The sequence below is a fragment of the Chlorocebus sabaeus genome, chromosome 14 (assembly GCF_047675955.1).
Source record: "Chlorocebus sabaeus isolate Y175 chromosome 14, mChlSab1.0.hap1, whole genome shotgun sequence".
Classification (NCBI taxonomy): domain Eukaryota; kingdom Metazoa; phylum Chordata; class Mammalia; order Primates; family Cercopithecidae; genus Chlorocebus; species Chlorocebus sabaeus.
This window is the reverse complement of record NC_132917.1, coordinates 92,449,118-92,475,576: the sequence shown is the minus strand read 5'-3', so window position 1 is coordinate 92,475,576 and position 26,459 is coordinate 92,449,118. Positions and strand designations below refer to the sequence as shown.

The following is a 26,459-nucleotide window of genomic DNA, read 5'->3' as shown; positions in this document are numbered from 1 at the left end:
GGAACTAATAGAAATTTAATGTTGTTTTAAGATAATACTTAAATATTAAGAAAGCTAAAATACAAAATGTGTTGACTAGGTTTTTCTACACATTATATTTACATAATGACTAAGGTAAAACCTTTCCACAAATAGGTGCCCAGGAGGAAGAAAAAGCAACCTACAACAGTCTCTGGGGCTTGCACTGCCTTCCCAGGTCAGCTATCCCCTAGCTGAGCAAAGAACTGAAGAAGTAAGCGTCCACTCCCCACCCCTCTCCCCTGCCCCCCTTTTGTTACTTGAAGTGTTTGAGTAACAAATGCAAAACTAGATTTGGATATAAAAGCTAGATGACCACGCCCATTCAGGATTGTGTTTCATCTGAGACCTGGCACAGGAAAAACAAGAATTATCTCTCATTTACAAGGATACTGTGATGGAAGTCAAAGATCACACATAAATTTATGATCTCTGAGCAAAGGCACAGCTAGCATAAGCTCATCTGTAAAATGAGGGGTTTTGACTTGGCCATCTGTCAAGGTCCATTCAGCCTGTCAAGCTAGCGTCAAAGTTCAGATCTTCCACGATGAAAGGACTTGCCCTCTGCTAAGGTGGATGCAGAAAGAAAAGTCCCATTATATTGTGGGACCAACCTTCTGATATAAAAAACTATGTTGGGATTAAAGTAGATCAATAAAGTATAAATTTTTATCATAGTTGTAGGGTATTCAAAAGTTTGAAATTTATGTATACTGTAACACTGGCAAACTACAGTCTTAAACACATAAAGCAAAGATTTTCCCATGGGGAGATAAAATTTGAGTAAGCCCAGTGAATTACTTAAGTCCTGAGAGTCCATAATCTGCATCCACAATGCCTCTCTATTACACACTTTTTTCCAGGTCACTTGGACAAGAATACTTCTTGTCTTATGGAGGTTCTGAAACACCTTTTTAAAAAAAGCATCAAGAAATTATGATTCAGGGGTTTGAAACCCCAACGTTACAGGCAAAGCCTCATTTCTACGGAATATAAAACATTTTGTTTCTTCCATTTCTAACAGTTCATCAAGAGAAGCCACTACTAAATCGTGTTCCTGCAGCATTTCCGGGTAGCGGGACACTGCTCGCTCAATCCTCGACGAACGCCGTACAGGAGTGATAAGTTTCATGTCTTGCACTTCCGGCATCCCGTTTATTCTGAGAGATAGCAAGAGATGCATTAAAAACCTTATCATTTAAAACAAGTCTCTTTATTATTTTTTGTTTCTTATTCCATAATAAAAACAGGGAAGACATTTTAACACAGGGTGATGCAAGAGATATGTCTAGAGCAGCTTTCATCTGAAGATGGCTTTTTCCAGGAGTTCAAGACCAGCCTGGGCAACCTAGTAAGACACCATCCCTACCAAAAAATATAAAAGTTAGCTGGGCATGGTGGCACATGCCTGTAATCCCAGCTACTCAGGAGGGTGAAGTGGGAGGATTGCTTGAGCCCAGAAAGTCAAGGCTGCAGTGAGCTATGATCACACCATTGTATTTCAGTCTGGGCAACATGGCAAGACCCCAGTCTCAAAAAAAAGGCTTTTCCCTGATTTCCAGAATGTATTGGGTGGTGTCCATCTGTTCTTGGATGGTGTAAGCATAAGGATTTATTAAGTATGAAGTGTGGCTTTTATTTGAATAATAAAATATTTTGCAAATATTTGGCAGTTGGTGTTTATTCTATAAGTTCTCAAAACAGGTGACAGGTTTTAAGGAAATGGGGCCTAATATCAAATTTGGTTGAATTAATGAATTCCAAGATTCTTTCTAGCTTTTTCTTTTTTTTTTTTTAAAGACAGGGTCACTCTGTTGCCCAGGCTAGAATCCAGTGGTGCAATCACAGCTCATTGCAGCCTCAACCTCCTAGGATCAAGGGGTCTGCCCACCTCAGCCTTTCAAGCAAGTGGGAGCACAGACACGTGCCACCATGCCTGGCTAATTTTTATTTTTCAAAGAGTTGGGGTCTCCCTGTGCTGCCCAGGGCAGTCTTGAACTCCTAGGCTCAAGCAATCCTCCTGCCTTGGCCTACCAAAGTGACAGGATTACAGGTGTGAGCCACCATGCCCAGCTCTTTTTCCTGTAGTGGGAAAATGGTATGTCTCAGAGAGTTTAGGATTGGAAGAGGCTCAGCTGTGCTTTCCAGGGAACTAAAACACAGAACGGTTGTTTTGATGCCCTTGTTTGGAATTCTTTCCAGATCATGATCAGAGAAGAGTAGTGCTACACTCACAGTTTAGAAAATGACACTGACGCCCTGACATGACTCCTTAAATTACTATGAATTCTGCCTTAAATTTATACTTGTTACAAAATAAAACGCTTCTGACTTTATGAGCAGTCTCTGACTAGTACATACTCCACTGCTCTCCCTGTTCTTAAAGGGGTATTCACTGTCCCTTTCCTCCCACAGCTACAGAGTTTGCTCCTGCTTGGGACTTTGTGCCCCATCTTATCGCCCCAACCCTACCCAACTGTGTCAGGGCTTGCAAGAAAGGCAGATAGGATCTGCAAGTGCAGGACAAATGAGAGTGAAAAGGTAGGAGAGACCTTAGGAGGGCAGGGGTGAATGCATTCTAATACCCCTCCTGACTCTGGCAGCACCTTCCTCACTGCAGGTCAGGTCTCATTAGGGTGGTGAAAGGGGGATGGTGTGTGCAAAGACAAGACACAGACCTTCCTGTCAATGGTTCCAACCTCCCCTCATTCTCAGTTCTTTCCTGAATGCCAAAGATGGATTAAGCCATTTGAACCTCCTATGAAGCAGAAGTATCTATAAGCTGCTGTTACTCTAGATCTATGAAGGAAAAACTGAGACTTAGACTAGAATTAAGTCTGTGAACACAAAGCCTGCTGTAGAGTCTGCTTACCTAGGGATTGGACCAATCTGTAATTTGATACCAGGATAATTATGCTGTTCTGCCTTGGCTATTTGGGGTGTCGCCGTGACTTGTTCCCTCTCTTTTGGAGAAAGACAAGACTTCACAGATTCCATCTTCTTGGCCAGCTCTTCCACTGATGTTATATTAGTTTCAGTAACTAAAGAATCAGAAGTAATTCCTGTGTATGTAAGATCATGAAGGAAGTTAAGATTTAGCAACTTAATACTTCAGCTAAAAATCAGTAACATGAAAAATACACACATACAATGATTTCCCAGTGAACTTCATAGGCTCCACATACTGAATAGTGATTGATTTGAAGTGTGACTTATCACTTGTTTTTTCATGTTAAGCCCTGTAGCAATGTCCTGCTACATCAGGCTACCCTCCTAGCCAGCCCCGCAGACAGCTGTAGGTAGATTCTTGACACCCTTTCAAGACTCTGAACACATCCCCAGTCTCCTATTCACTCTCAAGAGAACTCTCTTAGGGACTAATCACTGGCCTTCTACCCTTACACCACAACTTGGATCAATTTTCTTGACTTATTAAGGTTAATTCACACAATCTCCCAATCCCATTCCTACCCAGGATGACCACATGGTTACTGCCTGGACAGTGGGTAAAAACTGTCTTGCATTAAGTTTTCATGGTAGCCCAAACACAATCACGAAAATGAAAGGAAGGAAATCAGATTGTGCCAGGCACACCGTGGCTACAGGCTGACACCCTAAGTGAGGTCAAGAGGGTGCAACAAAGGCATGGATTCCTGTCTTCTCTTTTTATTCCTTTTAAGAACAGTCATGTTTTAACCAAATATCTGAATTGTAGTCTCATTCCCAAAGAATCTACTATTAAGTATATCTATTTTATGTCCTTCTTCCCACATGTAGTGGGTTACTTAGCTACACGACTGGATTGTTCCCCAGTTAAATCTACTCTTGTTTTTTTGAGATGGAGTTTTGCTCTTGTGGCCCCGGCTGTAGTATAGTGGTGTGATCTTGGCTCACTCCAAACTCTTACTTCCTGGGTTCAAGCGATTCTCCTGCCTCAGCCTCCTGAGTAGCTGGGATTACAGGCACGCACCACCACAACCGGCTAATTTTCATATATATGTATTTTTTTTTTAAGTAAAGACAAGGTTTCACCATGTTGGTCAGGCTGGTCTTGAACTCCAGACCTAGGTGATCCACCCGCCTTGGTCTCCCAAAGTGCTAGGATTACAGGCGTGAGCTACTGTATGCAGGCAAAATCTACTATTAAAGGACAAAGATTTGTCACCTTCTAAGATAACAAGAATCTAATTTATTTTCTAAGGATAGCTTGTTTTTTCTTTCCATTCATACAACAAATATCATAAGTAATTATAATGTCACTTGTGTTTGGCACAATATATTTCTCATAGAAGTCTTCTAAAGGTTATAACCACTGACAGTAATGGTCAACCAACTGACAAGATTCCTGAGATAGCTACTTTTAAAGGGATAACACAAATTTAGATGAGTATGTTGGTAGGTTTATTATGATTAAACATGTAACTTAAGGTATTTCTCCTTTGTGCCTCAGTCTCTTCCAGTAAAGAGCTGTTTGTCTTCTCCCATCTAGGATTCCAGGGAAGTAGGACACTCCAGTCTAGGCTGTTCTGGTGGAAACCACCTTTGTTCAGTGTTGAGCAGTGTATTTACTTGTAATCACACAAATAAATCAGCTGATGACAATGGCTGAAAGGGCCAGGTCATGGAAACCAAGAAGTGAGAAGCATTTCAGGGGATAATTCTTTTCTTCTTTTTCCTGTATGTCCTGGATGACTTTTACTGGTACAGCTAGAGAAGATGAATTTAAATACAAAAATAATAGTACCTTCTGTGGTTCTGTTTGAGTCTTGCAAAATATTAAGAACAACTTCCCGCAACTCTTGTATTGGCTGGAAGGAAGGAAGAAAGAAAACATACAAAATCTTAAAAATATTCATGGAAGAAATTTGCTTAGGAATTTTAACATCAAATAAATGTTTTATAATAAAAATGTTTCCTTTTAAAGTCTTGTCTAACTATAAGTCTTTTGTCTAGCTTGACAGTTTTATAGCTTCATGAGAAAAATAAAGGAACACAGAAAATTTTGACTAAGTATTGGCACACTTGACTTAATCAACAGATGTATTTAAAGTTGTCCATAATGTAATTTGTCTACATCGAATTCTATTTTCCTATTGATTTGTATAACACATCAAATATGTAATATGTATTCCCACATAAAGATTCTCGCCCAATGATGTAAAGCTAGCCATACAGAAAATGCATTATATATATATTTATTTATTTTCTTGAGACAAGTCTCGCTGTGTCCCAGGCTGCAGTACAGTGGTGTGATCTCAGCTCACTGCAACCTCCACCTCCCAGGTTCAAGCGATTCTCCCTTTATCATAAAAGTCATATATATATATTATAGAAAAATTGAACAATAGGTTAAGCTTAACAAATGAAATCACCTATAATTCCATTGACCAAAAACAATTTTTTTTTTTGAGACGGAGTCTTGCTCTGTCACCCAGGCTGGAGTGCAGTGGCGCGATCTTGGTTCACTGCAAGCTCCGCCTCCTGGGCGCCATTCTCCTGCTTCAGTCTCCTGAGTAGCTGGGACTACAGGTGTCCACCACCACACCCAGCTAATTTTTTGTATTTTTAGTAGAAACGGGGTTTTACCATGTTAGCCAGGATGGTCTTGATCTCCTGACCTTGTGATCCGCCTGCCTTGGCCTCCCAAAGTGCTGGGATTACTTATAGGCGTGAGCCACTGTACCCAGCCCCAAATACAATTTTTTATGAGAGGGAGTCTCTGTCACCCAAGCTGGAGGGCAGTGGTGTGGTATCAGCTCACCACAAACTCTACTTCCAGGGTTCAAGTGATTCTCCTGCCTCAGTCTCCCGAATAGCCGGGAATTACAGGCATGCACCACACCATCTGGCTAATTTTTCTATTTTTAGTAGAGATGGGGTTTCGCCATGTTGCCCAGGCTGGTCTCGAACTCCTGACCTCAGGTGATCCACCTGCCTCGGCCTCCCAAAGTGCTGAGATTACAGGGATGAGTCACTGTGCCCGGCCAAGATACAATCTTTGTAGGCATTTTAGGTAATTTTCTCCAGCTTTTCCTTTCTTTCTTCTTTTATTTGTTAACATACTTGAAAAAAAATAAAAAACTTTTATGGAAAAGTAATTTTCTGATAAAATTTTCTGAGATAGGCTTCATTTTTCAAGTATGTAAACTATGCCATGAAGCAGAAGTTGTACTTTCCCACAAGAACATTATAGTTGGAGGTTTGTCTTTCTTACCTGGGACTCTGTATCAAATAGATATAAACTGACAATAAAGCATAAAAGGAAAGCTTTCCATAGATTTTTTTCAAAATCCAAAACATAATTATGATTTTAGCTAAATGAATGGGAATAAACGCATAGAATATATTGCAAAGAGTGAATTCCATAAAACATTCATCAAGTGTATTTTACATTTGTATAGCCTCCTGTTTAAAGATAGTGGATTAAATATACCTTTATTTTTAATTTCTCTTGAAAAGCGACTGAAAGGATAATAAAGGGATTAAAAAGAGGCAATAACCACAAAACATAGGAAAGAATAAATGGCGATAAGGTTTTGGAAGCTTCAATGCAGAAGAGAGGTAAACAATTTGATCGACTTGAGAGAGCCAAATCCCAAGCTGGCAGTGTGGCTGAGAAACATTCCTGAGCTGGCAGAACGGCTCAGGAATGTGTGGTAGGGCCCAAATTAGGAGGACTCTTTAACATCTGTTCAAAAAGCAGTCAGACCTCCAAATCCACCATGCACCCCTAAACTCTATGCAGCCTGGTAACTGTGTCTGACTCCCTTCATCCTAACAGAAAACTGGGGATGTATTCTCCAAGTCTCTGAGGGATATCATGCAAGATTGGGATAGGGTGCTTTCTCAGAAAAGGAGATAAGCGGAAGTTTCCATGTTGAGGGTTGAGACTCCCTGCTCTCTTCTCTCCCACAGCACTGGCAGTCTGGTTTCTAGCTCCCAGGAAGGAGACTGGAACATACTTCTCCAGAGAACTTGCCCAGCTTAAGAGTAAAGACCTAAAGATACTGATATTGAGGGTTTTCTAACTAAGCAACTCAGCCAGATCACCCTGTGGTGAAGCCCCATCCACGTGTCTAGAGCTTTAAATAAGCTTTTTCAGACCCACCTTATATATATGCAAAGAGCCCAGTTTCACCAGCATCTGTGTAAAGCGTTTAACGAATAGAGAACAAAACAAAACAGAAAAAACAATAACAACAAGAGAGAAAGAAATGAAAAACATTGGAGAAGAAACAGACAACGTAGAAAGAAGAAAACTGATACGGGTTCTAAAAAACAAGGGATCCACCCAACTTAAGAAGGATGTAAAGGGAATCTAAAGGTGATAGTAAAGAGATCCCAGAAAGACAGCTGGTGAAGATGGCAGTAAAGTACAACTTGTTCAGACTGGAATAAGCCAGAAGGGTCTAGGAGAAAGGTCTCTAAGAAAAAGAAATCAGTCGAATATCTGATGTTTTCAAAGTATTGAGGAACTTAGACAATTAGAGAGAGTTTGTGACTTAATTATATATAAATACTCAGAAAACTAAGCAAAGGCAAAACAAGACAATAACTCCAGGAAGAGTAGAAAGTTCTGCTTGAAAGGCAAAGTAATCATAGTATATACTACATGGCTCAACATACTCATAGATTTCTTATATATTCATTAACAATGTGAATGCTAAATAGTGACCAGAATTTCCATGACTCTAATGAAAGTATGAGGAATGGCAAAGGTCTGTAAGGATAGCAAATAGGGGTGTGTATTTGTGCGTGCTGGGGATCTGTGTATGTATGTGTGAAAGAGGGATAAATCTTCATTCTGCATAGCTGGAATTCCATAAATCATACCTAAAACTGAAAAATCAAGAAACAGAAACATGTTTTCTGAAACTATAGAGGTTAATATAAAAATAATCAGTTTGCTCTGGGAAGGGGGAAATGGCAGGGAAGGAAGACAGAGGCCTTATTGAACGAAACTTATCAAACTACTTGACTGCTTAAACTATGTGCATGTACAATTCTGATTTTGAACCATTATGGAAAAAGGTACCACAGAATACGGAATATGACATGGAAAATGACATTTTAATGAAAAGCATTATAAAGCTATTTGATGTGGTTTTTATAAATAATAATTACATAGTGTTTTTTTTCTAAATTTTCGAATTAAAAGTTATTTATGCAATGGCTCTGAATTACTGATTTAAGGATGTTGATGTATTGGGTTTAGTATATTTTTAGGTTCTTTATGGTAAGGTATTACTTTATAAGTTTTGGATACTGATGTTGCAACCTTCTAACCACCATATCATAAACAACAACAGAGAACTCACATGAAAGAGAATTTTAAGAAGTTACCCACCCAAGACAGATACTCACTGTTGCCCCATTTTTAATGGCCTCTTCATATAGCCCGATAACATCAAAGGTGCCTTTACTTGCCAACAACTTCGCTTTGCAGATCCAGAATTTAGCGAATTTTTCAGCTTCAGGAATGCTGGACAATATGTTAAGTATTTCATTAGAAGGTACACCCTGAAAAAAACCAAAATATCCAGAGGTCATTATTACCATTTCACTGTTAGTCTCACATCTCCTAATATTTATTACAGCAGGTATGCAGAAATTGGTTTGATCACTAATATTTTTGAACTATAAAAAAATGTCAATTTTACTGAGGTACAATGTACATGTAATAAAATGCACCTGTTTTAATTATCCATTTTAATGATTTCAGACTTTTTTTTTTGAGACGGAGTCTCGCTCTGTCGCCAGGCTGGAGTGCAGTGGCATGATCTTAGCTCACTGCAATCTCCACCTCCCGGGTTCAAGCAAGTCTCCGGCCTCAGCCTCCCGAGTAGCTAAGATTACAGGCACATGCCACCACATGCTTGGCTAATTGTTTGTACTTTTAGTAGAAACAGGGTTTCACTGTGTTAGCCAGGATGGTCTCGATCTCCTGACCTTGTGATCTGCCTCTCAAAATTCTGGGATTACAGGCATAAGCCACCACACCTGGCCTAATTTTTTTTTTTTTTTTTTTGAGACAAGGTCTCACTCTGCTGCCCAGGCTGGAGTGCAGTGATACGATCACAATGCGCCGCAACCTCTACCTCCTGGGATCAAGCAATCCTCCCACCTTAGCCTCTCAAGTAGCTGAGACCACAGGCATGAGCCACTGTGCCTGGCTTCCTCATCGTTAAATTTTAAGAGTTATATAAGACCAAGTAGAAAATGTTTATCATAGTTGAAGGTAAGAAATATGTTCATTTTTACATGGTACAAAAACAAAACAAATCATAAACATTTCTTACATATTCATAATATTCCATATTTATAATAATGAGAACACTGAGTAGTGATCAGAATTTCCGCAGGACTAATAGCAATGTAAAGAATGACACAGGCATGCAAAGGTCATAGGGGTATATATGTGTCTGTGTCGGGGATTTATGCAGGTGTTTATGAAACAGGGCTAAAACCCACAAAAAGAAACTTTGAAACGGATTCACTGGTTTGGTTCCCTTCTGGCTCGTGCTGCAAGCAGGACAGTGATACGGACCCAGAGGAATGTGGAGCACTACCATGCCCAGAAATCCAGGTACTGGCACACTCAGCCAAGCAGCACCATCTACTGCTATTGAAATGGGGGAGACGCAAAGGTAAGTTCACAACTGAGAATCACTAACATTTGAGAAAACCAACACTACGTGAAAGAAGCATAAAACTCAACAAACAAGAATGAACACTGGAGCAAAGAGGAATACTTTTAAGAGTATCACAGTCAATATCTTCACAGTGATGAGACTGTATTGCTATCCTGAAACTAGAATGGGCTGTTAGGAAAAATAACCAATAGAAGGGCAGAACAATTGCATGGGTGCCGCTGAAGAATACATCTGTAAGCTGAAAATTCAGCTGTGAAATCCTCCTAGAAACCAGTGCAACAGAACAATGAACAGAATGAAAACAAAATTTAGAATTCTGAAGGATATATCTATTACGCAATAATTCTAATATCCATCTAAGAGAGTTTCTAGAAGGAACAAAGGTAAACACACAAAGTGGTTGTAGGACAAAACCTTCAAGAAATGAACAAAGAAACAGTTGTTCAGATTGAAAGGCTCTCAGAGAGCTAAGCAGGATGAATGGGAGAAAAAAATATAAAAACTTAGAAAACCAAAGATAAAAAGAAAATCTTAAAAGCTTCCAGAGAGGGGGAAGAAAAGGATTATCTATAAAGGAATGAGAATCAGACTGAAGTGAGACATTAACAAATCAACAACTCCAGATGCAAGAAAGAAAATGAAGCAGTCACTTAAATTTTTCCAGGGAAAACAAGCTGAAATTAAGAAATTTCCCCAGCCAAACTATGATTCCAGCATGAAGGCAAAATAACAGTTTCACGAGAATACAGACTCAAAAGGTTTGCCATTCAAAAATCATAAATTTACTAGTGAGTAAACTTTAGAACTCACATGAAAGACTAGAAACAAAAGTAATTGCAGGCCAGGCGCAGTGGGTGGTTCACACCTGTAATCCCAGCACTTTGGGAGGCTGAGGCAGAGGACTGCTTGAAGCTAGGAGTTTGAGATCAGCCTGGGCAACACAGTGAGACCCTGTGTCTACAAAAAAATGTAAACAATAATGGGTGTAGTGGTGTGTACCTGTAGTCCTAGTTGCTCAGGAGCCTGAGGTGGAGGATCGCTTGGGTCCACCCAGGAGTTCAAAGTTGCAGTGAGCTATGATGGCATCACTGCACTCCAATCTAGGCAACAGAGTGAAACTCTGTCTCTTAAAAAACACAAACCAAGAAAGGAACTGCAAGAAGAATATGATATATATTCTGCAAATCATGTTTGAGCTTACATCTACCACTTTATTTTCATTTCAGTGTATTATTTTCCTTATGAAATAAAACTAGATCTAACACAGAAATGAAGAAAAAAAGAATTCATGTAAGCTGAATTACAAAACAAAATGGCAGGCATAAGTTTAAACATACAAGTCATCATAATAAATGCATATGAACTAAATTTGCTTTTTAAAAGCAGAGAGTTTCAGATTTGTTTAAAAAATGTAACTGCGTGCATTTATATGAGACATACCTAAAATAAGTCAACGCATGAAGGTTTAAAGGAAAGGGATGGAAAAAGAACTACCAGACATATTCTAACAACAAAAAGCAGGTGTGGCAAAATTAATCAGACAAAAGAAATCACAGCAAATCATGAATCTTTCTATACCTAACAACATAACTGAAAAACAGAAAGTAAAAATTGACAGACATATGAAGAGAAATTGCCAATGACTAATCACAGTGCCAGGGAGAGACTTTCGCCTATTTCTTTCAGAAAGCAATGGATCAAATAAACAAAATAGGATATACATTCTTTTCAAACACTTTTGGAATATTTACCAAGAATGATCAGATATTAAGACCACAAAGAAAATTTCAACAAAATCCATCAAGTAGAGTACACATAGGCCACATTCACCAACTACAATGCAATATAATTAGATATTAACACCAGAAAAAAAATCTACAAATCTGGAAATTAAAAGATATTCTTCTAAGATATTTTTTGGGTTAAAGAACTCAAAATGGGAATCTCAAGCTATTTAGAAATGAACAATGAGAAGATATGTCAGTTAGGAAGCTTCTGTGTGTCAGCCCCAAACCCCACCCTCTGCGTTGTGATGCTGGGGTTGAAACTCTTGTAAACCACTTTCTGCTGGACACCAGCTCCCTGCTCAGCTCTGCCACCAGGGGGCACGAGAGGGAGGCTGCAGGGATGGAGAAGGAAGACACTTGCTTCGTCCTATTTGCTTTCCTTACCCCAGCAATGGTCCCTCGCCCTGGCAGCAACAGTTGGTCCTAGCCTCCGTCTTTTTTTCTCCCATTCCCCACTCAGAGTCCACCTCCCTGTGCAGCTTCAGAGGCAGGAGCACCAAATGGAGAGCATCTTTTCCTCAAAATCTGAGCCCCAGCCTTGCAGGGCCTCTCCTCCAGCATCTGCTGGGTAGTATGCCTTCCTTACAGTTGGGAGTCCCATTTCTACCGGGGTTTGTCTCTCCTGCTTCTTGGTTTTGATACCCTAACCTCTCTTTGTTCCCCTAGACCCAGTGGGTACTTGCTGCTTCCTGCAGTTATCACCACTGTTACCTCAGGTTCCTTTGTGCTGTCAGACCTGTGTGTCGCACCTGCAACCCTTCTGATCCCTTCAGCATTTTGAGCACTCACTGTGTGCTTCCACAGACAGCATCTGTGCTCCCTTGTATGAGACCAGAGAATGGGAAGTGCCTTGAGAATTATTGTCCGCCTGAGGCAGCCATGAATAAATGACAATGGAAGCTTTAACATTGGAGCTCCCCTGCCTCTGATCAGGATGACTCGGAGAGATGTGAGTGACACTGTCTCCAGAGCATCCCTGTGGGGCTGTGCCAGTCACCCTCCATGGACTCGCTTTTCTGATCCTCCAACTTCACTCCCCTCCCAGTTTTCCCTGGAGTGTCTTCCGAATAAACTACTTTCACACAGTTTCTCCTCTTAGGGTTCACCTCTAGAGAACCCACATAAGATACTGTGTAACCAATTACATTACTTCTGTGGTTTGTTTTTCAGACTTCACCCTGACACATAATATGACCAAAGTAAAATTCAGAGGCAAATCTGCTATAGCACTGAACATATTTATATAAAAAAAGAAATTCTCACTTTTAAATGATCTAAGGTTTCAATTAAAAAGCTAGGAAAAGAGCAATAAATATAAAAATAGATGCAGACATTGATGCAAGAGAAAAAATAATCAATAAAACCTGAGGTCTTTTAAAAAGATTAATGAGAAAAAGTCTTTGGCAAGTCTAATTTTTAAAAAGTCACAACATTACTCAAGTTGACTCAAGATATATGAACCCTAAATAGAGCAATGACCCCATAATAAATTGAGAGGATATATACAAAATTATCCTCCAAAGAAACCCGGTCCAGATGATTTTTATGGGCAAGTTTTTATCAAACCTTCAAAAAATAAAAGTGATTCTCGTGTCATACAAACTATTTTCAGTGTACAGGACAAAAAGGAAAACACTCAACTCATCTGCCTAAGTCAGCATAACATTGGTACTAGGAAAACACAAGAAAAGACAACCAAAGTACATAAAAAAGTGAATAAAAGAATTCCAACTCGCAAAAACATAATACTTCCTGTCTCTCCACACCTATACTGTATGGACATGCATGAAAACAGAAAGAATGACTGGCAATGGTGGTCACCTCCAGAGAGAAGTCTGGGATGCCTAAATATGTATGTTATAGAGGGAGAGGGCTGATCATTTATCTGTATTGTTTGAAATGATTTTAATAATAAAAAGGTACTCATGTTTTTAAATAATAAAACAAAAACAAAAGAGGAAAAGAAAAAGAACTCATGTTTAACTCCACAAGGAGAAATAGTTAATATTTAACTGGCTGTTAAATATTAACATGTTGCCTGGAGTAGATTTAAACTGAACTTTTCCTTTTTTTGGCTGATGTTCAACATTACCAGCCAAAGAACCGAATGAGTTTTGCTTTAGGCAAGGATCTTAGTATGGAAGTTTATTCCATCATTTTTTAATAATATATTTTTCCTTTGCCTACCATCATACTCTTTGCCTACCATCTATTTTATCCTTATCTGCAGAATCCACGATAAAGTTTAAATACTACTTATAGCTACCCACAGTATTTAGAATACTCCAACTTTACATATAAACTTGCCTTCTGACTTCAGTTTCAATGTTAAATGTGTACTATTCAGAACCTGATACCCAAAGAAGCAAAGTTCCTTTTGGAGCCAGTTTATTTGGATTAGTTTTCCAACTTCTTTGTGCCTTAGTTTCGTTTGTAAAGTGATCATAGTAACAGTGGTTATAATTATGTGAGATAATCTTAGCTAAGTGTTTATAAAAGCGCAGACATACAAAAGCCACCGTTTATGGGCATGTCATTATTATTATTGCTATTATTATTACTCCATATTTAAAAGAGTAGCTAAGTTTCTGCTTAGATGAAGGCTATCTCTCCTATACTATATTTAAGAAAAATGTTCAAAAATTCTAAGAGTTTGGGCCAAAGCTGGAGGAACTTATCTTCTTCACTCACCCCTTCGATGAGGTTCAGACATTCTGTCAGAGTGCTGTTAATTTTACTGGACAGTTCGAGTTGTGCTTTCTTTTCCTCCTCTTCTTTTTCAATGCTCTTCCAGAATGAAATATTCATTTCCTTTATTACTTTTCTTTTTGTTTTAATTTCCATAGGGGGCCGTTTATAGATTTTTCCCTTAGATTTCTGCCATTCTTCTAGTTGTTTCCTGAAATTCAATTAAAGGGAGAGTGGTTTTATTTATTTATTTTTAAACACAGTCAAGCTGCTAAAGTATATGATACGTATAGATAGAGTATAATTACTTTCAACTACAGACAAAATCAGGAGAATGGAATTAAAAAACAATTAATAAAAATAGATGCAGACATTGATGCAAGAGAAAAAAGTAATGGGTAATGGCAGCACTGGGTTGCGCCCACCCATGAGAAGGCAGACACCAAGATTCCTAGATCACACGTGGCCAGCACTTCAGACTTCAAATAGAATTTGTGATTATTATTATTCTTTGAAAGTTTTCACTTCACTATGTGCTACTTGACACTTGCTTTCCTAAGACATCCCTCTACTTTTGAGATGACTAACTCAGCACTTCATTTCTCTCACCATAAACTGTCACTCAACCCAAACCTAACAAGCCTGCATTCTACCCTCAGTAAGGTCTTGGTGTGGGAAGTGACCCACTTAACCTGGTTCCTTAGCCCTCTCTTGATCAGACATGACTCCTTCATAAGCTAGACCTGTAATTTCAGGGCTCTTAAGTAGCTGGCTCTGATAGTGCCAAGTCCTCAATCTTGCTGTCCCCCACTGTTCACATTTTCCACTCCAGCTGCTAAGCAGGTGACAGACTGCTTTTTGGGGGTAGGGGCACCAAGACATGTAGACCTCATGTTTGGATGTAGGCACTCCAGTTTCTTTAAATTAAAACTACATATTAATAATGACTTTCAAGTGTACATTTCAGCCCAGATCTCTCCCTGGATCCCCAAACTTTGTAAAACCCACTGCCTAGTTGATATCTTTTGATGTCTGACAGGCATTTCAAATCTAATACTGCCCTAAACAAAGTTCTTGATTTTCATCTCTGCATCTGTTCCAAATTTTTCTTACTTTGGTAAACAGCACCCCAGGCTGTGTCACTGCCAAGGACTTTCCACGGCTCTTGGAATAAAATTCAACATATTTTCCATGGCTGAAAGGCACAGTGTAATCTGGCTCCCGCCTACCTCTCCACACCAGTCTCCCTGTCACTCACCCCCTCTAGGAGCTCAGGTATCCTTGCAGTTTCTTTTTTTGTTTTTGAGACACAGTTTTGCTCTGTTGCCCAGGCTAGAGTGAAGTGGCACGCTCTCCCGTCACTGCTACCTCCACCTCCTGGGTTCAAGTGATTCTTGTGCCTCAGCCTCCTGAGTAGCTGCAACGACAGGTGCGTGCCACCACACCTGGCTAATTTTTGTATTTTTAGTAGAGATGGGGTTTCACAATGTTGGCTAGGCTGGTCTCGAACTCCTGACCTCAAGTGATCCGACCACCTCGGCTTTCCAAAGTGCTGGGATTATAGACATGAGCCACTGCACCCTGCCTCCTTGAAGTTTCTTGATCCAGACTTATTCCTGCCTTAAGGTCTTGCATCTTCAGTCCTCCACTCAAATGACACCTCCATGGAGAGGCAATTACCTGTAATTACCGTGTCTTATTTAGTCAATGTGTTGGTTTTCTGTCTCCTCCACTGGAGTGTGAGCTCTATGAAGGCAGAAACTTTGGCAGTCCAGTTCCTAGCACAGTGCCTAGCACACATAGCCATTTAATAACACACAGTAAAATTCACCTTTCAGTGTGCAATTCTGAGTTTTGACAAATGCCTGAAGTCAGGTAAGTCTATTATCAAGCTCTAAGAGAGCTGTAACTCCGTGAATAATTCCCTTATGCTCCTTGGTAGTCAGTCTCACCCCTAATCCTCAGCTCCTGAATATCACTGATCTATTTTTTGTCTTTATAGTTTTGTTTTTTCCAGAATGCCAGTAACTAATTTTTGAATGAATGAATGCTACTAACTCTCATTTCTGACTCCAGAGCAAAATCCATGCAATGTTTATTATTTCAGCTCCAAATACTGCCCCTCGCCTTCACTCCAACCACCTACATGATTATAGAAGTTGAGACATCTGGCATGTGCTTCCTCCATGTTCCTAGCATTTTTCCTATCTCCTTAGCCTTCCTTGTAATCATAAATGAAGAGGGAACTTTCCCTTTCTAAAGGCAACTTACTCCTAGGACCTCAATACCACAGTTTTGTTTCTCTAGTACTTTCTATATATATCAATTAGCTCCAGAAGGGTAAAGACTGACTGTGAGCTCATCACTGTGTCTCCTAGCGCCTGGCACATTGCAGGTGCTGAAGAAACACCTGCAGAATGAGTGAATGAATCTCTCCCTTTCCAGACTCCTTCTCTTTTGTAATCAAACATGTTCAACATGCAACACAGTCTTATGACCAATCCCCTGTTGTCTGACGTAGACTGTGAGCTCCAGGGCTGGGACCCTGATTTCCTTGTTCACCACCTCGTCTCTGCACTCACTTCTCTTTCTGCTCAGGATTGTCCTTCTTCTTGTCACCAGCCTCTCCTCAGAGTTAGGTCTCAGCTCAGACGTTGCCGTTGAAAGTACCTCTACTGATCCTTCTATCTAAAGCAGCCATTCCAGCTCTACTCTCTTGATCACATCACCCTGAATTAAGTAGTTTACTTACTGTCTCTTCAGGAGGGCAAGGGGCTTGGTGGTGGTGTTTAGAGCTGTACGAAGTATATATGCATACCTGCTTGAAGTACAAAATAAGGACATTTCTGACAAGCAGGTATACGTATATGCTTCTCCTGGGTAGAAAGTATGAAAAATCCACTGGCTCAGTTTCAATCAGTGTATATTTTAATATTAACCAACCTGAAATCTTGATTTTTTCTTTTTTTCTGAGACGGAGTTTTGCTCTTGTTGCCCAGGCTGGAGTGCAATGGCGTGATCTCGGCTCACCGCAACCTCCGCCCCCCGGGTTCAAGCAATTCTCCTGCCTCAGCCTCCTAACTGGGATTACAGGCATGTGCCACCACGCCCAGCTAATTCTGTATTTTTAGTAAAAACAGGGGTTCTCCATGTTGGTTAGGCTGGTCTCGAACTCTCGACCTCAGGTGATCCACTCGCCTCGGCCTCCCAAAGTGCTGGGACTATAGGCGTGAGCCAGCGTGCCCGGCCCAAGATTTGACTTCTACCATCTGAACCCTGTATTTGAACTGACTGCTCCTCTCTGAGCTTACTTGCCGTAACTTGGCCCACTCAGACTCATGGAAGTTTCTGGTTCTTCCCTGATAACTTTTCTGAACTTAACCATTGGTTTGCTTGACAAGAGACTACCATCTTCTCACTTCCTAGCTATGTGAACTCTTATCTGTTCTATTGCTGTTCAGCCTAGCAGAGCACTTCTTGAACGTGTCTACATCTGCACCCCCTACTTCTTACTCATCCGTGTTTCAATTTCTTAAAAAAAAAAACTATTTTAAGCATACAATTACAGAAAATGATTTATAACATATGTACCACCTAGCCCTGTCAAGTCTTAATATATTTGCTTCAAATCTTTTTTCAGACTGTAGTTAAAAATTACTTAGGAGCCATTATTTATGGCCTATTTCCTGACCAAGTCTTCTTGATGGTCAATTTTCCTAATTATCTTAAGTTGCAAAAGTTTAGAATTAAAGCAAAGTACCTTCGATCCTCTGCTGTTGCCTTCTTTTTAATATTTGGGTTTGTTCGGGTCTCATTTACGGTTGTGACATCAGCTTTTTTGGGAGCGGTCTTGTTCAGAAAATGGTTCTGGGGAACAGCCTTTTTCAGAGTCCGTGCTTTTTGTTCAAAGTCATTATTGTTACGTTTATTACAACTGGTTCCATTTGGTCTTATACTAGGGGTGCTTGGAATGGCTGAATCAAATCTGCCAACTGTCAGATTAGGCCTCTGGCTTATGGCTTTCGGTTTTTGCAGTACGCATGATGTCTGAGGTATACAACAAGGTTGGGTGGACTTCCGATCTTGCTTGATGTCTGGATGTCTGTTGTTATATTCACCCTGAAGTAAACTGGGGTATGTTCTGGGTTTGGTATGTTTCATTCTCTGTTCAGTAACAGGGTATGACTGTAACTTAGTTTCATTTGGTCTTTCATATTTACCCCTATTAACCTTTACATCTTTGATGTTCTTGACCACTAGTTTCTTTGATGACTGAACTTTACTAAGGGTCTGAATAAAGTGAGAGGGAACCGTTCTTGAGGGTTTTACTCCTGGTCTTGCAAGATCTGCTCCTCTAGAGAGTTGCTGTGATTTTACTGGGAAAGTCCTGCTTTGTGTTTCTCCAACAAATTGTTTATTAACTCTATCTTTCAGAACAGCACTATTAACTGAACTTTTGCCCAAGGCTTGTTTAGGAACCAAACTGTTCTTGGTTTGATTAGAAGAGTTCGTCTTTGGCTTACTTGTGGTACATAAATTAGGATCTGGCTTCCTCTCAGGTTCTGTTAAGATATGGGGCAAGTTCTCTTTGTTTGTTTCTTTTAGAAAATTATCCAAAGATTCGTTTTCAACATGGGTATTATTCACAGAGTCTGTACATTTAGCATTTCCTTGATTTGTTAACTGCTGCTTTGTAGTTTTCAATTGCTCTATACTAAGTGACCCCACGGGTTTTCTTGACAGTTCTCCTGTTGTGGATGATCCAGCTTCACGCTGTTGAAAACTCTTGCTAGAAGGCTTAGAGTATGGATTAGAAGAAGCATATTCTGAAGTCAGCCTTTTGCCCAGAAGTTTTGGTGGCTCCAACCTCGGCTTCTGGGACCCTGTAGTATTAGGTGGTCTGGGTTGGAGTTTAATGCTGGTGGATCTTTTAGGTTTGACAGGCAAAACAACATGGTTGGTAACATCATTTTTGGGTTTAATAGTCTGAAAAAACAAAGAAAGTATATATTAAAAAATTCCTAACAATATCCTACTGTTTTTAAAATAATAAAAATAACTGTTTAACACATGCTAAAAAAAATTAATCATTTTTAGATTTTCACCTAAGAAAGCTGAATTCTCAGAAAGTAAAGAATGACTAACAGACAGTTTTTGTGTTTTTTTTTTTTTTTTTTTTGAGACAGGGTCTTGCTCTGTCATCCAGGCTGGTGTGCAGTGACGCAATCTTGGCTCACTGCTACCTCTGCCTCCTGTGTTGAAGCAATTCTCCCACCTCAGCCTCGCAAGTGGCTGGACTACAGGCGCTGTCATTACACCCGGCTACTTTTTTGTATTTTTAGTAAAGATGGGGTTTCACCACGTTGGCCAGGTTGGTCGTGAAATCTTGAACTCAAGTAATCCACCCGCCTTGGCCTCCCAGAGTGCTGGGATAACAGACATGAGCCACCGTACTTGTCCTAATAGGTAGTTTTTATAACTTGAGTTCCTATCAGAAATATATTAGAATCTTTTAGTTTGACAGAATTAAGCAGAGATGTAGTGAATATAAAAAACTTGCTCTTTCAAAAATGAATCTGCCTCAAACAGTAGTTGTTGAATGCCTATTATATCCTAAGTGCCCTCCAAAGGACCCTGAAAAAATATATACATAATGAACTTATGTCAGGGTACCTCCCATAATCTCTCCTAGTACTTTGCATAGTCACACTATATGTTTTTTAAACTACTGCCTTTGTAAACATCAAAGTATCACTCAAGAATCTCTGTCTCATCCCTGGAGACTGGTGACAAGGAGATAGGTGGCAGATGATGTGAAGGCTGAGATACGCTGCCACAGCTCTCAATAAACATGTAACATCTTAGTAGTCACATGTGTAAAATCAGCCAGGACAGGGTTTTAAGGTTAGAGTCTATGTTAATAATAAACAAATGTTTAGTCATGTGATTTATTTCTGGATGAGAAGGTAGGGCTAGATTACAGAGAACTCTGAAAACTAGGGGAGTTTAGAATTCATATGGTAAGTAACTGGGCAAGCCACTATGAATTCCTGAGCATCTATCATGAAAGCAATTACTCAGAAAGGAGAATTTCACAGAGATTTACGGAATATGTTTCCAGGGTAAGATATGGGAATGCTAGAGTTACTGTTCTATTTTTGATTTGACAAATATTGTGAAGAATCACTATATAAACCTGGTGAGTATGTAAAGGATATCTAACCACAACCATGTGGCATTAAGGGCAAAGAGATGTCTACTCCGGATGACAGTGGTGTGTGTGTTGTTGTTAGGGGTGAAACGGGGGAGAGTTGTGAGTGGAAGGCAGAGAGATGGATGGTATACCCACAATGGCTATATCTGGATTAATCTTTGAGCACCAACATTTATATACACCTTGGATCCCTCCATCATTGCTTACTGAAGAGGTGGAGGGATGCTGGCATGAAAGCTTCCAAATGTGTGTTAATTTTAGTTGCTCTTTCTTTTATATTAAAAACAAATTGATATAATCCACAAACCATAACATTCACCATTTTAATAAGTGCACAATTCTGTGGATTTTAGTACAGTCACACTATTATACAGCAATCACCACTGTCTAATTCCAGAACATATTCATCACCCTAGAAAGAAACTTGGTTTACTTGTTGGCGGTCACTCCCCATTTTCTGCTTCCTGCAGTCCTTGGCAACTGCTAGTCTACTTTCTGTCTCTGTATGTCTACAGATTTGCCTATTTTAGATGTGTCATATAAATGGAATCATGTAATATGTGGGCTTTTCTGTCTGGCTTCTTTCACTTAGCATGTTTTCAAGATTTACCCATGTTGTAGTATGTATCAGTACTTCATTACTTTTTAAAATTAACTTTAGAGCAGGTTTAGATTCACAATAAAACTGATAATAATAATAGTATCTATTATCTAGAAAGGATGCCATATATCCTGATTTTCACAAGATGGTTTTGATTTATGCCTGTTGGTCAAAGAGTACTGCTTTTTACTCTCAAAAGTGTCCTGGTTTGGACATTAAAGCATATGGTCTACTTCCTTACAGGGTTGTTCTGAGTGAGGTAATGTATACAAAGTGTCTGGGTGTTAGTTGCTGTCATATATTGAAAGTGTTATATAAATTGTCAAGCATTATATAACTGCAATGATGACTATTATTTACATCGTGCTTTTAGTTTCCCCTAAATTCTTTAATTCCCTTCCTGAGTTCATTTTTTACTTTTACAACTGTGTAAAGCAGATAAGGTAGATATCATCTTCATTTAAGAGTTGATGTACTGAAATCAGTACTTTCAACTTCCAGAGATGCCTCAGGGAACTCTGACTGAGGGCCCTTTCCAGTAGATTTTTCTTTAAGACTTGCATGCTACACTGGTTCAAGCTACATAAAGTAAAAGTGTAACCCAGCGCTTCCCAAACGTTAAATCATTGTGCATAAATTTTGCCTTATATACATTTTGCTATCCTTCACAGTGTCTAATGATGTCATGTATATACACAACATATATATGTCTATATATGCATATGCATATGACAAATAGGACTGAGGTCATTTGGTGAATGAATCATTAAAACCTATTAAAATTCTCACCAATGAGAATGTTTCACTTCAGGAAGCACTATTTGAGTTACATTTCAGAACACAGATAAAAACTATGTTTTTAAAAACTAAAGGTGAGATTTTTATTGCAGATGAAGAATTTGTGTCTCTTTCAGAGGGCTGATTTCTTCCATTTAAACTTTAAGTTAAGGATCCTTTACCATTCTATCTAATGTAGCTAAATTAAATTGATTAGGAAGCATATACTTAAGTGGCTCGGAAGGTTCAATGCAAATGTTCTTTTAATGACTACTGAGCTATTTAACTTCATGGCAGCATACCAAAGTGGTTAAGATCACAGGCTCTCAGCTTTGTCACTTAATAGCTATGCGACCTATTTAACCTTTCTGTAACTTAGTTTGCTCATCTGTAAAGTGGGGCTACTAATAGTAGCCTCATAAGATTGTGAGGACTCAGTGAGGTAACGCAAGTCAGAAAAGTATCAGGCACACAGTAAGTATTCAATAAATGTTAGCTATCAAGAGGACTAAAGTTCACTTGAGACTTTTTTTGGTTAATAAAACTAAACTGTAGTATGTCATACTTTTCAAAAAATGATTGTCTCTTATTAAACCAAACTGTTTTTATATCTAAAAGAAATATCTTTGAAATACATGTTCTTTAGGTTGCTAACATCTTTATTATTTTTATTACTAATCATGCCTATGAATGCATATTTTTAAAGAGACTAATTTCTACTTACAGATTTAGAAGGTGGTGGATTCAGGCAATTATTCTTGGATTTCAGATAAGGCCTATAAAAGACAAATTAAAATTAATCCTCAGCACAGAAGGATGCCAAGCTAAGCTTGGGAAGTACAGTGATTAAAAATTATGATTAGAATTTTAAATAATTAGAATTCCTGTAATGGCAAAATAATTCAAAATTATATTCAATAAAGTCTCCTTATCATCATTTCTTTAGTTCTGTATCCTCCCCCTTGGAGATCACCAACTACTCCTACTTTTTTTTTGCCTTGTGATCCTTACAGAGACTGTTTATGCACAAATCTAGCGTTCTCACAATATTAATGAGATATATGTGTTTCCTTCATATTTGTATAGTCTTACTCATTCAAACATCATTCCTGGAGCACTGCAATGTGCCAGACACTGAAGATACAATGCCAAATGAAACCATTAACTGCTTCTTTAAAAAATTTCCAGCTGGGCATGGTGGCTCACGCCTGTAATCCCAGCACTTTGAGAGACCAAGGTAGGCGGATCACGAGATCAGGAGATAGAGACCATCCTGGCTAACACAGTGAAACCCCATCTCTACTAAAAATACAAAAAAAATTAGCTGGGCATGGTGGTGCACACCTGCAGTCCCCAGCTACTCAGGAGGCTGAGGCAGGAGAATGGCATGAACCCGGGAGGCGGAGCTTGCAGTGAGCAGAGGCTGCGCCACTATACTCCAGCCTGGGCGACAGAGCGAGACTCCATCTCAAAAAAAAAAAAAAAAATTTCCTTAAGTATCTTCAAATACTATCTTTTCTAATTTTCAAGGGGAAAAGTGATACCAAAAAGAAAAAAAAAAAGCAAGACACACATGAAATCTAGCTAGTGAGATAGGAAATGCAGAAAAAGGACAGGAAAACAGAGAATTTAGAAGGAATCAATCTGCATGGACCAAAAACAGCTGTTAGACTAACAAGGACTTTGATTATGACTTGTTTGATGTTTGCCTCTCCCATCTAGAACATAAGCCCTGGGAGGGCAGGAATGTCTGTCTTGTTAAGCACTATATCTCTAGCATCAGAAGTGACTGAGACATTATAGGTACTAAATAAATATTTGTTGAATAAACGAATTAGGTTCATTTAATCAAGGAAATAGAGGTGAGTAAACACCCAAGATAAAATAAAGGGTGAAAGCTAACTTTGTAAAAATTAATTTTCAAATAAATATTTAGCAACTCAAATGGGGAAAAAATTAATTAGTGCTAAGAAAGAAGGACATATAACACCACAAAGGTGGTAAGAATAGGATAAAAATGAAGTGGTTATGTTCTGTCTACCTCAACAGTAAGTGCTAAGAGAATGACCCGAGAGCACCACTAGGCTGGAGGATATCACTCTGCTATGGAGGATTGATTGTAACTGGCTCTCCTGCCTTAGCAAGAAATGCCAGAACCATGGTCATTCAAGTTCTTTTTTTTTTTTTTTTCATTCAAGTTCTTGACCAAAAACTGCCTTCATGAGAATCAACTTCCCCAAGAAAAAAAATGCAGAAACAGGCAAAGCTTCCAGCATGGTAGGTAATACTGACCTTTCCCTCCTTCCTTTGGAGATTCGCACAGTAACAATGCATAAAGCTTTGCCAATGGACTAAGCACTGCCCAGGGGGTTTGGTCATGCCTGGACTGAAATGCTCTTTTTGCGTTATCATAGAATCCCAATGCAGTCTGAGTAGCCTCTAAGCAAAAGGGACATGTTTCAAAAAGGCTTTAAATTGCTAGTACAAAGAAGGCAACAAAACTTGCGTAACTGTGGACAGATAAACTCACTTGGTGTTTTGGCTCTTCAGTTTTCCCTTGGCTGCAAGGTACTCCTGAAGTTTTCTCTGTCGCTCTTCTGCAACACAGGCAAGCAAACAAACGACATAACTTTAGTTCAAGATTTTAACCAGTTCATTAATATTCTAAAAGATGACACTTTTCTCTAGTGATTTTGGCTTTGTGACAAAATGTTATAAAATCCCTAGTCCTATAAATTTGCCTTCAAGTTAATATCAACATCAACAATATCATTTATATGCCAGGCCTACACTAAGCTCTTTAAACTTACTACTTTTTTTTTTTTTTTTTTGAGACAGGGTCCTCCTCTATCACTGAGGCTGGAGTGCAGTGGCACAACCACGGGTCACTGTTGCCTTGATCTCCCAGGTTCTAGCAATCCTCCCACCTCAGTTTTCTGAGTAGCTGGGAATACAGGTGTGTACCACCACGCTGGGTAATTTAAAAAATATTTCTTTGTAGAGACAGGATCTCACTATATTGCCAGGGGTGGCATCAAATTCCTGAGCTCAAGTGATCCTCCTGCTGTGGCCTCCCAAAGTGCTAGGATTACAGGCGTGAGTCAAAGCACTCGGCCTAAATTTACATTATTTCTTTCAATCCACAAAACAATCCAATGAGTTTTTGCAATCTGAAATCCAGAGAGGGTAAATGTCACGCCCAAAGTTACCCAGCTAATATGTGGCAATTCCAGGACTTGAAAACAGGCTTATCTAACCCTGGAGCTCACAGCCACTGTTCACAGCTGTAACAGTCTATGTTTTGAAGAACTTCTGTTACTGGCCCACCTGAGCTGGTGAGCCAGGCCTGGTCTGATGTCTTTTAACAGGGATGATGATTTTTACCCACAAACCCTTATATGGCTTCCTTTGTTGGTATTAAGGATAAAATATGCCAGGTCTGCTCATGGCAGACATCCATACTATGGTGAGTTTCTACACAAGCCATTTGTGAGGGGATGACAAGTCAATGATTTCTGCCTTCAACAACTTTCAAACTAGCAGTGGAGATAAAATAAGCCCAGCAATAATTACAGTATAAGATAAAATCTAAGGGCCATAAGAGAGGAAAAGAAGTATGCGAGTTCAGAGGTGGGGCATAAATGAGGGGAGTAGGTGGTTGGAAAAGGTTAAAATTAGACAATGACGTGATGGAAGAAAAAAAGACGACAGGGGTGCCAAACGACTCTTAACCTCATCTCAACGGAGTTGCCCTGTTTTGCTGATGTTCACTGTATCCTTAGAGACAGCTTGCCAGGCAATGTAGAGCGTAGGGGCTGACATAGGGGGTTGGGAGTCCCACCTCCGTGACTTCTAGCAAATTAGCAAACTTTGCTGCTGCTGGGCCTATAAGGCAGACAGAAATGCCCATCTTTAAAGCTTGTTATGTAAAGTGCCTAGGACCTCGTAGGCATCAACAGAAATAATGGAAGAAACAAAACAACGGTGCGTATCTTGGAGAACGTGGCATATGTGCAGGAGTATTTTGAAAGGTAGGAAAGGGCTCCAAGCACATCTAAGAGATTAGGGAACACAGAAGCCTTAGCCCTGGGTGCAGATTTAACCAATCAACTTCTAGCCACGGCAGGCTGAGGTGTGTGGAGTGAGAGCTCCACCCAAGGCAGGAGACCCGGGCTCAAGCCAGACCCCGCCTCCTGGCACAGAGGACCATGCCCGACTCTTCCTGGAGCCAAATGTGGATCAAAACAGCGCGCTGCTTCCCGCTGCTGGTGAAGGCCCGACCAAGGGGCCTGTTTCTTTATCCAGAACGTTGCGACAATGACATGTCTTTGCAAGGCTGCTGCAGGGCTTTCTAGAAAGGTGCCCGTGAGGTATCTGGGCCTGCGCACAGCCTCCGCCGCCCCGGGCCCAGACGTCTACCTGGTGGCCGTGGCCGGGGTCGCGTATGCGCTTCCGGGATGGAAAACGCCCGGGGGAAACTTAGGCAGGCGAGCGGACGGGCACCTTCCGCGGGAAGAACTTACTCGGTGGCCTCCTACTACCCCGGCCATGTTGCAACGCCCGAGAATAACGGGAACTCATTCGCGGTCATACTCACCTACAGCTGCAGCGGCGGTAGGCCCGGGCCCCACCATGACTCTTCAGTGACAGTTTTTCTTCAAACGCCGCGCCCGTAGCCAAGACCGGCGTGCCGCGCCTCCGCGCGTCCTCATTGGCTCCTG

The 26,459-nt window shown here is 40.0% G+C and overlaps 1 protein-coding gene across 1 annotated transcript; it reads right to left on the bottom strand.

Annotated features, from left to right (window-relative positions):
- CKAP2L (cytoskeleton associated protein 2 like) lies at window positions 1-26,459 on the bottom strand. The gene is made up of 9 exons (XM_008008412.3): window positions 26,336-26,459; window positions 24,269-24,335; window positions 22,463-22,514; window positions 17,907-19,132; window positions 14,150-14,357; window positions 8,383-8,538; window positions 4,763-4,826; window positions 2,891-3,080; window positions 1-1,178 (listed from the first exon to the last, which is right to left on the bottom strand). Exons 1-9 carry the CDS (start codon window positions 26,370-26,372, stop codon window positions 953-955), a joined length of 2,226 nt encoding a protein of 741 aa, XP_008006603.3. The 5' UTR covers window positions 26,373-26,459; the 3' UTR covers window positions 1-952.

Coding starts and splice junctions, on each gene's coding strand:
- CKAP2L (XM_008008412.3), bottom strand. CDS start 26,372: ATGGTGGGGCCCGGGCCTACCGCCGCTGCAGCTGTAG. Junction 24,336..26,335: donor TACCGCCGCTGCAGCTGTAG/GTGAGTATGACC, acceptor CCTGTGTTGCAG/AAGAGCGACAGAGAAAACTT. Junction 14,358..17,906: donor GCAACAGCAGAGGATCGAAG/GTACTTTGCTTT, acceptor ATTGAATTTCAG/GAAACAACTAGAAGAATGGC.